This window comes from Pleurodeles waltl, chromosome 11, assembly GCF_031143425.1.
Source record: "Pleurodeles waltl isolate 20211129_DDA chromosome 11, aPleWal1.hap1.20221129, whole genome shotgun sequence".
Taxonomy (NCBI): Eukaryota; Metazoa; Chordata; class Amphibia; order Caudata; family Salamandridae; genus Pleurodeles; species Pleurodeles waltl.
This window is the reverse complement of record NC_090450.1, coordinates 818,941,589-818,955,504: the sequence shown is the minus strand read 5'-3', so window position 1 is coordinate 818,955,504 and position 13,916 is coordinate 818,941,589. Positions and strand designations below refer to the sequence as shown.

Genomic DNA, 13,916 nt, shown 5'->3' with positions numbered 1-13,916 from the left:
TGGTAGCGCTTTTTGATTGGGAGCCTGTGGTGCTCTCTGAGGAATGGAGTGGTGTGAAGTCGGTGCAGGAGGTTGAAGACGAATCTGGTAGCAGAATTTTGGATGGTTTGAAGTCTGAAGATGGGTTGTAATACTGGCACAGAGTGTGTGGCTGTTGTCCAATCTGCTTGTGATCAGGGCCTGAGCAATGGCAAGTCTTGGGTCCAGTGGGAGCCACTAGAAGATTTTACATAACATGTAGAGGATGTGAAAGCATGAAGAGGCGACGGTGTTGACCTTGGACTTCATGGTGACGTTGGTGTCCAGGATAGACCTAGGTACCTACCATGGTCAGGGTGTGTGGGGGTCTGAGTTTGAAGGGCCACCAGGCTGAGTCCCAAGGTGAATTCTTATTCCTGAAGATCAGTACTTTAGTTTTGTCGGTGTTGAGCTTGAGGCAGTTCTCTTTTATACAACTGGACATGCATAGTTTGAAGTTTGCCTTGGTGGTGACAGTGTCACCTGAGAGGGAAAGATGATCTGGGAGACATCAGCATAGGAGATAACGTTGATTCAGTGGAATCTGATGAAGTTAGCCAGAGGAGTCAAGTACATGTCGAAAAATGTGGGGCTGAGTGATGATCCCTGTGAGACTCTGCAGATGAGGTCCTTGGGTTCTGATGTGACCAGAGTGAGCCTGACTCGCTGTGTTCGTCCGGAGGGGAAGGAAGCTATCTGCTTGAGCGCTGGCTTTTCTATTCCGACTGTGTGAAGTCTGGTGATGCATTTGTGTGAGCAGATGTGTCAATATCGGTGGAGAGGTCGAGGAGGATGAGGGCAGCAGTCTGTCCACAGTTGAGGATGGTGCGTATGTCGTCTGTGGCAGCGACGAGGGCTGTTTTGGTGCTGTGGTTGTTTTGGAATCCTGTTTGCAAGTCATCCAGGAGTTTGCGGCATTCCAGTTAGTCAGAGAGTTCTCTGTTGACGGTATTCTTGATGGCTATGGTTGGAAAGGGGAGCAGCAAGATAGATCGTTAGTTGCGGAGTAATTTGGGCACGGCTGAGGGATTTTTGAGGAGGGCAGTAACCCTGGTGTGTTTCCAGTGCCACAAGCTTAGAAAAACAGCAGAATATCGGGACCTGATATACAACCAAGTGCTTTGGGAATAGTTAACACATATTTTCTCTAGGCTTAAGTGTAACAAAGTTGGAGTAACTTGCACTGTGCACATGCATACATTATGTACGTTTTACTAGGGGTGTAATCCATAATGCCGGCACATAAAAGTTATTTTTTTGTGCCTAGGGTACGTCATTAATGCATACAAAGTTGTAACTTTGAGGTTATTCACATACATTTTTTTACATTTTATTTTGTTTGAACATCATATTATTTGTCTCGGTGCACACTACACTAGGGTACAAAAACAGTTGGTGTCTTGCAGGTATCTACAAACATTTTGCAATATATTTCGCACACCTCAACACATATGTAAATTACGCTTGACTGGTCAAGGCAGGAGCAGAGTTGGTAGTGCACCAAAGTGTGCTATTTGTCCACTGAAGGTATAGGAAGGAGAGATAACCCCCATAAAATGATTGATAGTGAAGGGAAAATCACCAGTTGTAAAAAAACTACGTTCCACAGTTTCCTTAATGCCACAGTGTGAAATTCACAAGTGTAAATACCAGAACTTAATTTGTAAGTATATTGAAAGTGAGATCCATTTTCCTTGGTGGTATTGATCTTTCACATAAAATTAAAAAATATGTGTTACAACTATCAAACAACAATAATTACGCAAAAGCGTACAATTTACAGAATTAATTTTATTTAACTAGGAAGGTACAAAATCTTCGGGAACCTCTAAATTGTTGCATATGAGCCCTATTAACAATTTGCTGCCAACAGCGGAAGACTCAGTGGCTCTAAGAAAGAAAGCTTGAATCACCTTAGATTTGAGCAGCAGCACCCACCGCAAATGTCAAGGGGAGGGGCCGGGGGAGAGATGGGAGGGATAAAGATAAAAATATATAAAAAAATAAAAAAAAAAAGTACCTTTTCCTATCGTCACGGCCGCCACCTCCTGCCGAGTTATTCCTCTGGTCTTCTTGTGGTGTCCCAGAATTTGCCGGGACACGACCACAGGTTCCACAGCTATCCTGGTGCAGCTTACATGCTAAACATAGCATGTAAGCAGTGTCAGGACTGGTCTGAGCGGCTAGGAGTGTCACTCAGACACAAGCCTGGGGTCTGTGCTGTTTCTACAGCCCACCTGTATAACCTGTGAGAAACATAAGAGCGCATGTGTGTTTGGCCGGCCTGAGACGGCCGGCCAAACACACAAGAGCACTTAGTGCACTCTCCCCTCCTCCCACCTCCTGCAGCCCAGCACCGCTCCACTCTGAACACACTGCTGGCTGAGCCAGCAGATGAAAGCTAAAACGATTATTAAATAATGTTTTATCTTTCATCTCCTGGCTTAGCCAGGGGGGCGACGCTCCTTTGGCATTGCGAAAGAGCCGCCCCTGGATTTGAGGAATAAATAATTGTAAACATGAATGTGTTTGACAGATACATTAACATGAAAAATGTAGAACTACACTGTTTTGATTTATTCAATTAATATGAGAAGTATCCAAAAACAAACTGAAATATTGTTATAATTAGATTGCTGGCTGCTACGAGGACTCTCAACCTCTAACTCCAGAGGTTGCCAGTATTGCATTATAATAATTTAAGTATAACTTCTACACGCAGAATTTCTATTTTGCGCTATACAGAAGATTAGGATGCAAAAAGACTGTCTAGTGTCTTGCAAAATGTAAATACTTTCTAAGCCTAATTTCTATTTCTGTGAAAGGTTAAAATAACCATGTGAGACCACTGACCTAAACCAGACATTACACAGCCTACAACACATTCAAACATACTAGACTTGATCCTAAACCAAAAATCAGGCATCACCAGGACAGGAGTTAAACAAACGGGCTGATCCAACCACATTTCGAACTACACCAAGTGTATAATCATTCAAAAAGCAGAATATCACTGCAAATGAGCAAAAAGCATAACTACGTGATGTACAACAGCTTCACTAACAACAAATGAAGGCATGCTTAAGTCATGATGAACACGGTGGCTAATCTAGCCACTGTAAACATTCTGCCTGGTGTTTCTTTTGGAGGTAGGTTTATAATGCCGAAGGAATTCGTTATTTGGGAGACAGGCTTCTGAGACCATTAGTTTGAGAAGAATAAGGCCATTAAAGCAATCTAATGGCGCAGGCATGGCTCCACAGAGAAAAGTCAAATAATCTGTAGATATGCACAAACTGCACCTTACTATCCACCTAAATATACCCAAGATACAAGCGACCAAATAAAGTACCAACAGTGCCCGATTAACCATTCTTTGGAATAAAATCACAGTGAAAATAGCCATAACTAAGGTATACAGCAACCACATGCTTACTGAGAGAATCGCAGACTGATTTCAGACCATCCAGGGCAACCGAAATTAGACCCCTTAAGATCACCAACACTAACAAGGGAAGCATAACACTTCTGGTTGCCACAGCCTTCAACACAATAAATCATCAAATACTATTACTGCTCTAAAAGCGACTCTGAATATAGAACATCTTGTAATTACTTTGTATCCTTGCTCTAAATCGAAAGCCTCAGGCACCTTTACAACACACACAGCCACCAAAACGGTTGCCACTATCTAACAAACGTTCCTGTGTATGTGAAGACTGTCCATGACTTGGGCACCTGAAAGACCTACAGAACTACAGATGATCCCAAACTATTTTTCGAAATCAGTGACAACTAAACAAGTGATTTAATCGCACAGAATGCACATACCACTACGATAGACTGTTGGGAACCCACTGGCTTATGCTAAACAGCTGCACAACTGAACTTGTAGAAGGCCTCAAGAACAGTTCTCAATTTAAAACCATATCATTCACACTAACAACCCAGGAACAATGAAAAGCGACAAAATACCGCACATGTAACCCGACTCCAAGTTGACTACAACGGAATGCTTCTATTTGCAGCTCTCTGAACGGAGACCTCCAGGCGCACTGTTCTGGCGGTCAGCACAGAGAGAAAAGAGAGCGAGAGACTGTATGGCAGACACGTTATCCTATGACTGGGATTAGAGTAGTGGGAGGCAGACATGCACGTGATCAACAGGACAGCAAAACTAGGAAAAAGAGTCGCACCTTCTGGGTGGAGAGGCAGGTGCCGGGGGCTGGGTGAGAAGCATATACATTCTGGAGGAGGAGCAGGAGTGTGAGAAGGTAGCCTCTTTCTAGCCTTGTTACCCCCACTTTTGGCCTGTTTGTGAGTGTATGTCAGGGTGTTTGTCACTGTTTTCACTGTCTCACTGGGATCCTGATAGCCAGGCCTCAGTGCTCATAGTGAAAACACTATGTTTTCAGTATGTTTGTTATGTGTCACTGGGATCCTGCTGGTCAGGACCCCAGTGCTCATAGGTTTGTGGCCTATATGTATGTGTCACTGGGACCCTGTCACACAGGGCCCCAGTGCTCATAGGTGTGCATGTATATGTTCCCTGTGTGGTGCCTAACTGTCTCACTGAGGCTCTGCTAACCAGAACCTCAGTGGTTATGCTCTCTCATTACTTTCAAATTGTCACTGACAGGCTAGTGACCATTTTTACCAATTTACATTGGCTTACTGGAACACCCTTATAATTCCCTAGTATATGGTACTGAGGTACCCAGGGTATTGGGGTTCCAGGAGATCCCTATGGGCTGCAGCATTTCTTTTGCCACCCATAGGGAGCTCTGACAATTCTTACACAGGCCTGCCACTGCAGCCTGAGTGAAATAACGTCCACGTTATTTCACAGCCATTTTACACTGCACTTAAGTAACTTATAAGTCACCTATATGTCTAACCTTTACCTGGTAAAGGTTAGGTGCAAAGTTACTTAGTGTGAGGGCACCCTGGCACTAGCCAAGGTGCCCCCACATTGTTCAGAGCCAATTCACTGAACTTTGTGAGTGCGGGGACACCATTACACGCGTGCACTACATATAGGTCACTACCTATATGTAGCTTCACCATGGTAACTCCGAATATGGCCATGTAACATGTCTATGATCATGGAATTGCCCCCTCTATGCCATCCTGGCATTGTTGGTACAATTCCATGATCCCAGTGGTCTGTAGCACAGACCCTGGTACTGCCAGACTGCCCTTCCTGGGGTTTCACTGCAGCTGCTGCTGCTGCCAACCCCTCAGACAGGCAGCTGCCCTCCTGGGGTCCAGCCAGGCCTGGCCCAGGATGGCAGAACAAAGAACTTCCTCTGAGAGAGGGTGTGACACCCTCTCCCTTTGGAAAATGGTGTGAAGGCAGGGGAGGAGTAGCCTCCCCCAGCCTCTGGAAATGCTTTGTTGGGCACAGATGTGCCCAATTCTGCATAAGCCAGTCTACACCGGTTCAGGGACCCCTTAGCCCCTGCTCTGGCGCGAAACTGGACAAAGGAAAGGGGAGTGACCACTCCCCTGACCTGCACCTCCCCTGGGAGGTGTCCAGAGCTCCTCCAGTGTGCTCCAGACCTCTGCCATCTTGGAAACAGAGGTGCTGCTGGCACCCTGGACTGCTCTGAGTGGCCAGTGCCACCAGGTGACGTCAGAGACTCCTGCTGATAGGCTCCTTCAGGTGTTAGTAGCCTTTCCTCTCTCCTAGGTAGCCAAACCCTCTTTTCTGGCTATTTAGGGTCTCTGTCTCTGGGGAAACTTTAGATAACGAATGCATGAGCTCAGCCGAGTTCCTCTGCATCTCCCTCTTCACCTTCTGATAAGGAATCGACCGCTGACCGCGCTGGAAGCCTGCAAACCTGCAACATAGTAGCAAAGACGACTACTGCAACTCTGTAACGCTGATCCTGCCGCCTTCTCGACTGTTTTCCTGCTTGTGCATGCTGTGGGGGTAGTCTGCCTCCTCTCTGCACCAGAAGCTCCGAAGAAATCTCCCGTGGGTCGACGGAATCTTCCCCCTGCAACCGCAGGCACCAAAAAGCTGCATTACCGGTCCCTTGGGTCTCCTCTCAGCACGACGAGCGAGGTCCCTCGAATCCAGCGACACCGTCCAAGTGACCCCCACAGTCCAGTGACTCTTCAGCCCAAGTTTGGTGGAGGTAAGTCCTTGCTTCACCTCGCTGGGCTGCATTGCTGGGAACCGCGACTTTGCAGCTACTCCGGCCCCTGTGCACTTCCGGCGGAAATCCTTTGTGCACAGCCAAGCCTGGGTCCACGGCACTCTAACCTGCATTGCACGACTTTCTAAGTTGGCCTCCGGCGACGTGGGACTCCTTTGTGCAACTTCGGCGAGCACCGTTTCACGCATCCTCGTAGTGCCGGTTTCTGGCACTTCTCCGGGTGCTACCTGCTTCAGTGAGGGCTCTTTGTCTTGCTCGACGTCCCCTCTCTCTGCAGGTCCAATTTGCGACCTCCTGGTCCCTCCTGGGCCCCAGCAGCGTCCAAAAACGCCAAACGCACGATTTGCGTGTAGCAAGGCTTGTTGGCGTCCATCCGGCGGGAAAACACTTCTGCACGACTCTCCAAGGCGTGGGGGATCCATCCTCCAAAGGGGAAGTCTCTAGCCCTTGTCGTTCCTGCAGTATTCACAGTTCTTCAGCCTAGTAAGAGCTTCTTTGCACCAACCGCTGGCATTTCTTGGGCATCTGCCCATCTCCGAGTTGCTTGTGACTTTTGGACTTGGTCCCCTTGTTCCACAGGTACCCTCAGTCAGGAATCCATCGTTGTTGCATTGCTGAGTTGTGTTTTCCTTGCATTTTCCCTCTAACACGACTATTTTGTCCTTAGGGAAACCTTAGTGCACTTTGCACTCACTTTTCAGGGTCTTGGGGAGGGTTATTTTTCTAACTCTCACTATTTTCTAATAGTCCCAGCTACCCTCTACAAGGTCACATAGGTTTGGGGTCCATTCGTGGTTCACATTCCACTTTTGGAGTATATGGTTTGTGTTGCCCCTATCCCTATGTTTCCCCATTGCATCCTATTGTAACTATACATTGTTTGCACTGTTTTCTAAGACTATACTGCATATTTTTGCTAGTGTGTATATATATCTTGTGTATATTTCCTATCCTCTCACTGAGGGTACACTCTAAGATACTTTGGCATATTGTCATAAAAATAAAGTACCTTTATTTTTAGTATAACTGTGTATTGTGTTTTCTTATGATATTGTGCATATGACACTAAGTGGTACTGTAGTAGCTTCACACGTCTCCTAGTTCAGCCTAAGCTGCTCTGCTAAGCTACCATTATCTATCAGCCTAAGCTGCTAGACACCCTATACACTAATAAGGGATAACTGGGCCTGGTGCAAGGTGCAAGTACCCCTTGGTACTCACTACAAGCCAGTCCAGCCTCCTACAAGGAGGACAAAAAAAGGAATCTGCAATTGAGAATAGAGATACTTTTGCATGCTGGAGCACAAAGCACCTGCGTAATGGGGAGTGGGAAAGGACACAAAACGGCACCCAAAAAGGGGCAAGTGAAAAAACAGTAATCTGAAAGTGAAGGAGGGAGGAAGGGGCAAAACATGCACCTGCTTAGTCCAGTTTGAGTGTGAGACAGACACCTGTCTCACTGAAAGAGAGAAGCGAGCGAGAGAAAGGGGGGGGGGAGAAGATTCACTTCATTAGCTGGTAAGTGAGGCAAGAGAGACAGGTACCTTGAGGGGAAGTGCAGAGGGTAGTGCGAGAGTATTTCCTGTTGGAAGTAGAGGGGAGGGGTGAGAGAGACGGGGATATTCTGGGGGTTGGGATGAGAGGAGACGAGCACCGGCCGAGGAAGAGAGGGTCTGATTCAGATTCAAATCAAACAGAGAGCACGTATCACGCACACAATTAGTGTCGTAACGTAAAATGATGTGCCGTCTAGCAAAATATGAGGAGAAGCCTCTGAATCTCCCATATCTCACAGCTATTCACTGGCCTTGAACTGAATGAGGGGTCCCTGAAGTTTTGGGGTCCTCCTGAAAGGACAGGAACCCCCTTCATCGCAGGGGCCTGAGTTACACCCCTGAACACAATTACACAAGTAGATAACCAGGAGTTAAGTTCCCACCAGACTCTGGGCAATCTACCTAGTTCAGAGCTCTCCTATTTAGCTTACGCCGGACAGAGGATACCTTTCCAATATCAGATTTTGAGTAATATGCCCACTTTCGACTCTGCAAACTCAGACTACTCCAGAAACTGGGTGTCCAGCTAAGTCTAGATTCCAAGTACTTGGGGCTCTTCAGACCCTAGGTTCAACTGCCTTCTCCAGAGCCGAGGGCATTTGGGCCACTGCACTACCTCAGGGTTAGCAAAATCAGAATCTGTAGCACGTTGCCCACTCCAGTCTTCTGGTACTTCCAGACCCTGCATATTCGGACAACTCTAGAGCCAGGTACTCTATCCACTCCTGGGCCCCAGGTCCCTAGATTCTAGTTACTGTGCCCTTTCCGCACTGGCCATCACAAACCTGCAGCAAATAGCACAAATCACACTGACCCCCAAAGAGTCCGGACTGAGTCATGGAGAATTGACCAACACCAAGGAATCACTGATCTTTCACCAGGAGGGCATATTTGTGCAGGTAAGCAGAAGCCCTCATAGTGACACTCAAAAGCGCAGCCTGGGTAGACAGCATACAACTGTGCAAGAGAACGCAGGCATGCCCAGTAGAGAACAGGCATTCACCAGAGATTAGAAGTTGACATCCAAAAAGCATTGGCTCTCTGAGATCAAAGCTTTTGTCATGGGAAGGGTGAGCAGGCTTGTAGGAAGCTGCAGGTTAGACCACGTTATGGTGCTGGGAATCTTAACTGTACCTACTGAGGCATTATACTGCTACATATTGGACTACAGAAGAGACAAACTCTTACAAATAAATATAATTATATATATATATATATATATATCACATATGTACACACACACACACATATAATAATTAGAGGCAAGCTAGTGCCTATCATGTGATGATATCTGGAGACTCAAGCATAATATTAGAAAATATTTTACCAAAGAATGGGTACCATAATAAGCGAAGCTACGCAAGTTAGTGAATTTAAGAAACTTTAGAGCTTTAGTCATAAACAGAGAGCAACACAATTGGGTTGAAAGTACCAGGAAAGTATGTGTAATGTTAGAGGCTGTGCAACGTCTGTCTGTACTGGTAAGGACACACAAGGAAAAAACTGTTGAAGTCTATGTTCATAGATCTGTATCACTTCCTGTCTATCCAGTCACTGTTACAATGACACCCAGTTAGAAGAATGCTGTATGAGACATCAAAAACAGACAGATGTTTATATGATAAAGTATGGACACACTGAAAGGTGAGAGGAGCCCACTGTTTCATGCATTTTTAAAGTGGTCGTTACTGATCACGTGTATGGTGTCACAACACTTTACTAGCGAGGCAAACAGTAGACGTGACAGCAGAGTGGGGTGAATGGAGTGGAAGATCAGATAGTAGGGTGTGATGGAGAGCTCAGAGACGGGTAGGATGAGGTGCTCAAGACAGTTAACAGCTCTACAAAGGGGGTCATTTTTGGGAAGTGCCTCATCATTTATGGGAGATAAGGTCAGTTGGGTCAGATTTTAGATGAAAATGAGTCTAGCCGGTGTAGTATGAGTCACTTTTAGTCAATACGTAGCCAGTGTCAGGTTATCATGGTGAGGCAGCATTTCCCAAACGAGAAATGTTTGCTTTGATAGAATATTGTGTTCGTAGATATGATGGAGTTTACAAACTATTAAAAAAGCAGTATAACTTTGTCCTGGGATCAAGGAGAAGCCAAATGATGCTGTGAAAGTATTTCTGTGAGGTGCTCCCCGCGGCTTAGACCTGCTGCCAATATGATTTGCAAATTTGAGAAGTTATGTGAACTTCAGATTGGTACAATCTAGGAGCAGCAATCGAGGCGAGAGAGGACAAGGCTATGGTTGCAGTATGCTGGACAGAGGTGATATGAAGCTCAAACAGCTCTCTGGTGTGGGCATGGAAATGGATTCCTGTGGTTTAGGCTAAATAAGCACAATTTGCATATGTGTGTTCATTTGTGGTTCGTTTAGTCTCATTTCCCCTTGGCAGACATTTTGTTTTGGTGTCCTTCTGGCAGAACCAATTGACACGCATCCAATTTTAAACTGGTGGAAGCCACTTGACTGACATGTGTAGGTCTTGTAAACCTTCAGCTGAAGGATAAGTCGTTGGTATACTGGTCCAATGATACTCTAACATGCTCGGACTAGATCACCACTGGGGAAGATGGAAACATATTGAAGAAGAAGGCCGAGACTGAGTAAGTATCCTCGAGGTGCTGCTTGATGAGGGGCAAACTCAGACTAACTGAAAAAGCTGATAGACTCAATGGCAAGGCAAAGGTAGAAGGTGAACACTGGGATGGACAAGAAGGGAGGTCAGGAAGACGGAGATATGGGCGAGGGAACCATCATACCAGGGGGTTTGGATGAGCAGAAAAGAAAACACATATGGACCAGAATAAAGGAACAGGTGGATAACAGGTTCGGGCTAGGAGGAGAAAATAGAAACTGGCACCAAAAAGAGCGTCCCCCCTCCCCCCCACCCCCCTCCATCGGTGCATCAAATACCTAAAAAAAAAAAAAAAAAAAAAAAAAAAAAAAAAGTGGTCCACATTTGCAAATGGGGACAGTTTTGAACTTGTAAAGGCTTGCTGTATACGTGTTTTGCAAGGTGGTTGAGGTGTGTGCTCGTTTCAGGAAATGTTTTTGGCATTATCAGGGAAAACAACAGTAAAACTGGTCCATAAACAGCCAAAAAACGGCCCACGCACTGACCTGTGAGACCAACCCATTAGAACTGCCTGATTTCCCAACAGTACAGTCCAACACTGGGGGATACGCAGGAGAGTCAGGCAGAAGTATAGGATGTACAGACGGGGGAGGGGTTCGGGGGGGCGTGTGAGGGGGCTCAGGCAAATGGTTGGTCCAATAGGAAGAACGGATGATCGTCGAAAGATAGGCAAACCGGACATACGTATGGACAGGTTAGGCACACGAACAGACGTACTGACGTATGAATGGGCACGAAGAGCGGCCGGATGGATACACTGACTGAACAGATGAATGGGTGCTTACCTTGGCCAGCGCCTCTGCCTGCTTCGGACTGAGATCGCCCACTCTCCCACTCATGGCGTCAAAGACTGAGGGGTACCCGTGGCTGTCGGTGATACGGCTGAGTCTTTCTCCCTCCTGAGCAGTTCCTGTATCACTGATCTTTTCTCACTGTGCGTGCGTTTCTCTGCCCCGTCTCCGCCGGTCTCAGGTCTCCTTCTTTTCCTCTCCGTTCCGCCTTCTCAGTCCCGTCAGAGACTTCCTCTGTCCAGGCGCTTGTTTCCCCTAGCAGCTTCCCTAACCTCTCCCCAGGGCCCGGCTCTCGCCTCACCCCTGCATCTCCCGCGCTCTCTGAGCGGCTCCTGTTCTGTCCAAAGCTTTGGCTGCTTTCCTTCGGCAGATGACAGGTCACAGGGCCGTAGCTCCGCCTTTTAAAGCGGCCCGTTTCCTCACCGCCAACGGCCCGAAGCCGTGGGCCTGTGCCTGGGGCGTGAGAGGAGGCGCCTCCGTGGCGGGGGCGGGACTGCTGTGTGCACCGTGGGCGTGCGGGTTTGGGGCTCTGGGAAACCTTCGTGACAGGCTTTCACATCGGCTTAACATCGACCGAATGTCAGTGAAAGACAGAAAATGACCCTAACTATCCAGCAGTCTCACGTTTGCTGCTGAGGTGCCCCTCGAAGGCGAACGGGTGTCCTCTGATTTATCAACAGCCATCATGAACACCATTATGAACAGGTGCACGGCCGAGCTTGGGGCTGCTCAGCGTCTGCTGAGAGAGCGCATTTAGAAACTTTTCGGAGACTTTGCGACCTCATGTGCCTGTCTAGAGTAAGGTGACCACCTGGCATTGAGGCAAATTCTGGACAGGACAGTAACATTCACGACAAAGAGTCAAAATTCAGGACGAAAGGACAACATTCAGGCCAAAAATTCAAGAACAAACGTCAGCTTTACAGACACACCCAAAAGAGGCCTTGTCTCACAATGTTATCTGTGCATTTACTTACTTGTTTTTAACACAGCACTATTTATTCCCTGTGGTCTTTTGATGATTGCCGCCTCTTATGCTACATCCAGGAGTCACATTACTTCCTTATTCAGTAATAAATGAATGCCTTTCAGCACTGTGTCATGGCCATCACCCCCTACCCAAACCTACCCAATCTTTCTTGAAGAGAAAGTAACAGCAACATTTTGATTAGGTTTCTGAACATCTTAAAACCCCTGGCAAACAGTTTGGGGAACATTAAGGTAATTAACCTTATGCTAATTTAAACAAATTGAACAAAAACATCTGGCTCATCCCAACCGCCCATGGACTTTCAACCTAAACAAATTTAATGCGGCAGGGCAGATGGTATGACCAACAGTCTCACACCTAATGTCAGGATGTGACGTATCCACAACCTGTCTGTAGTCTCACAGCACTAGAGTGTACGTCTGGGACTCTCCATTTGTCTCAGAACTGGGAGCCGGTCTAACAATCAAAGATAATAAAAGAGTAGGATGAAATTGAGATCAAATGGGAGATCCATAGCAACTGATTCAAAGGGTTGTTGCTAAGAACTGGATAAATAAGGAAGAGAAGAACAAGGTGGGACAATTCCTTAAATCAGACAAGATGGGTCCACCAAGACTATCAGAAGGTCTTGGGTACCTGGGGAGTTGTCTCTGCAGACAGGATAGAAACAGAAGAAGCACGGCCAAGTGGTTGAACAAGCAGCACCCACCCACTTTGGCACACTCTTCTGGTGCAATGGTCCGCTGTTCGTGATTGTGAAGGGTGAGGAGGGGACAGACCCTTTGCAAGGTTGTGCAAGGCAATTGCCCACTTTGTTCATGTCTTAAAATAGTTTTGAAATTGAGCAAAAGGCAAACTAGTAATCTGGGTTATCCCAAAGTGTAAGATTCACATAGAATCTTCAAAATATTTGGGATGTAAATTGCACAAACAAAATGTAAAAAAATTAAAATATAATTAGTGTGTCTTTAACATATGACACTGTTTTCCCCTTTATATATACAGTTAGACCTCAGATTTAAGTGGAAACCAGTTACATTTCGATACCTAGTGATTAATATCTACTATTCTCCCACTGATTTGCAGGATGGAAATCTCTGCAGAGCGGCACAGTCTCTCCGAACCCAGTTTGCTTTTTGGTCTTCTCTTCGGCTTTCTGTAGTGAAGATGGTGTGCTACCCCGATGATAGTATTATTTTGCAAACCTTCCTCTGCTCGTCCTTCATTCCTTATTCAGACATGCCACACATTTGATTTGGTTGCTGGGGCGCCGTCGGGTAGCTCTTTCCTCCTTAAAGCTACCTGTGACTACGAGTGGATTAGGCCTTTTGGACTTAGAATACTATTATTCAGCTGCACAGGTCCAATGGGTGGCTCACTGGCTTTCTGGCCGCCCCCCTGCATGAGATGGGGTTTATCCGTAAAAACGTTTAAAGAGGGCTTACTGCACTGCTCATTGTTTCCTACTGACCATTCTACAGATCACCATCCAGGATTATCATGCACAGCTTTCTCTTGTCTTGCTTTAACCTGTAAAATCTCACACACAAAGAAACCCTGTGCTCCTTCATTAACTTTGCAAAGCCTTCCCACTCACACAGAACAGCTGTGCTCAGAGCAACTCTATCAGTGGCATGTTGCAGGTGTCTTAAAATTGGGGGATTTGTTTCTGGACGGCGAGCTACTAAATTTCAAAACCCTTGTGGCAGACTACCATCTTCACTCCGGTCAACTCCTTACTTACAACCACC

At 46.5% G+C, this 13,916-nt stretch overlaps 1 protein-coding gene across 2 annotated transcripts in view; it reads right to left on the bottom strand.

Moving 5' to 3' along the window:
• Nucleotides 1-11,549, bottom strand: part of LOC138266166 (SEC14-like protein 2) — a 212,973-nt gene extending 201,424 nt beyond the window's left edge. Inside the window, exon 1 of one of the 2 annotated variants that reach the window (XM_069214635.1) lies at nucleotides 11,169-11,549. In XM_069214635.1, coding sequence (XP_069070736.1) covers nucleotides 11,169-11,222 — 54 coding nt within the window. In that variant the 5' untranslated portion in view covers nucleotides 11,223-11,549. The remainder of the gene's footprint in view (nucleotides 1-11,168) is intronic. The other variant, XM_069214636.1, reaches the window with a different exon arrangement.
• Nucleotides 11,550-13,916: the final 2,367 nt, after the last annotated feature.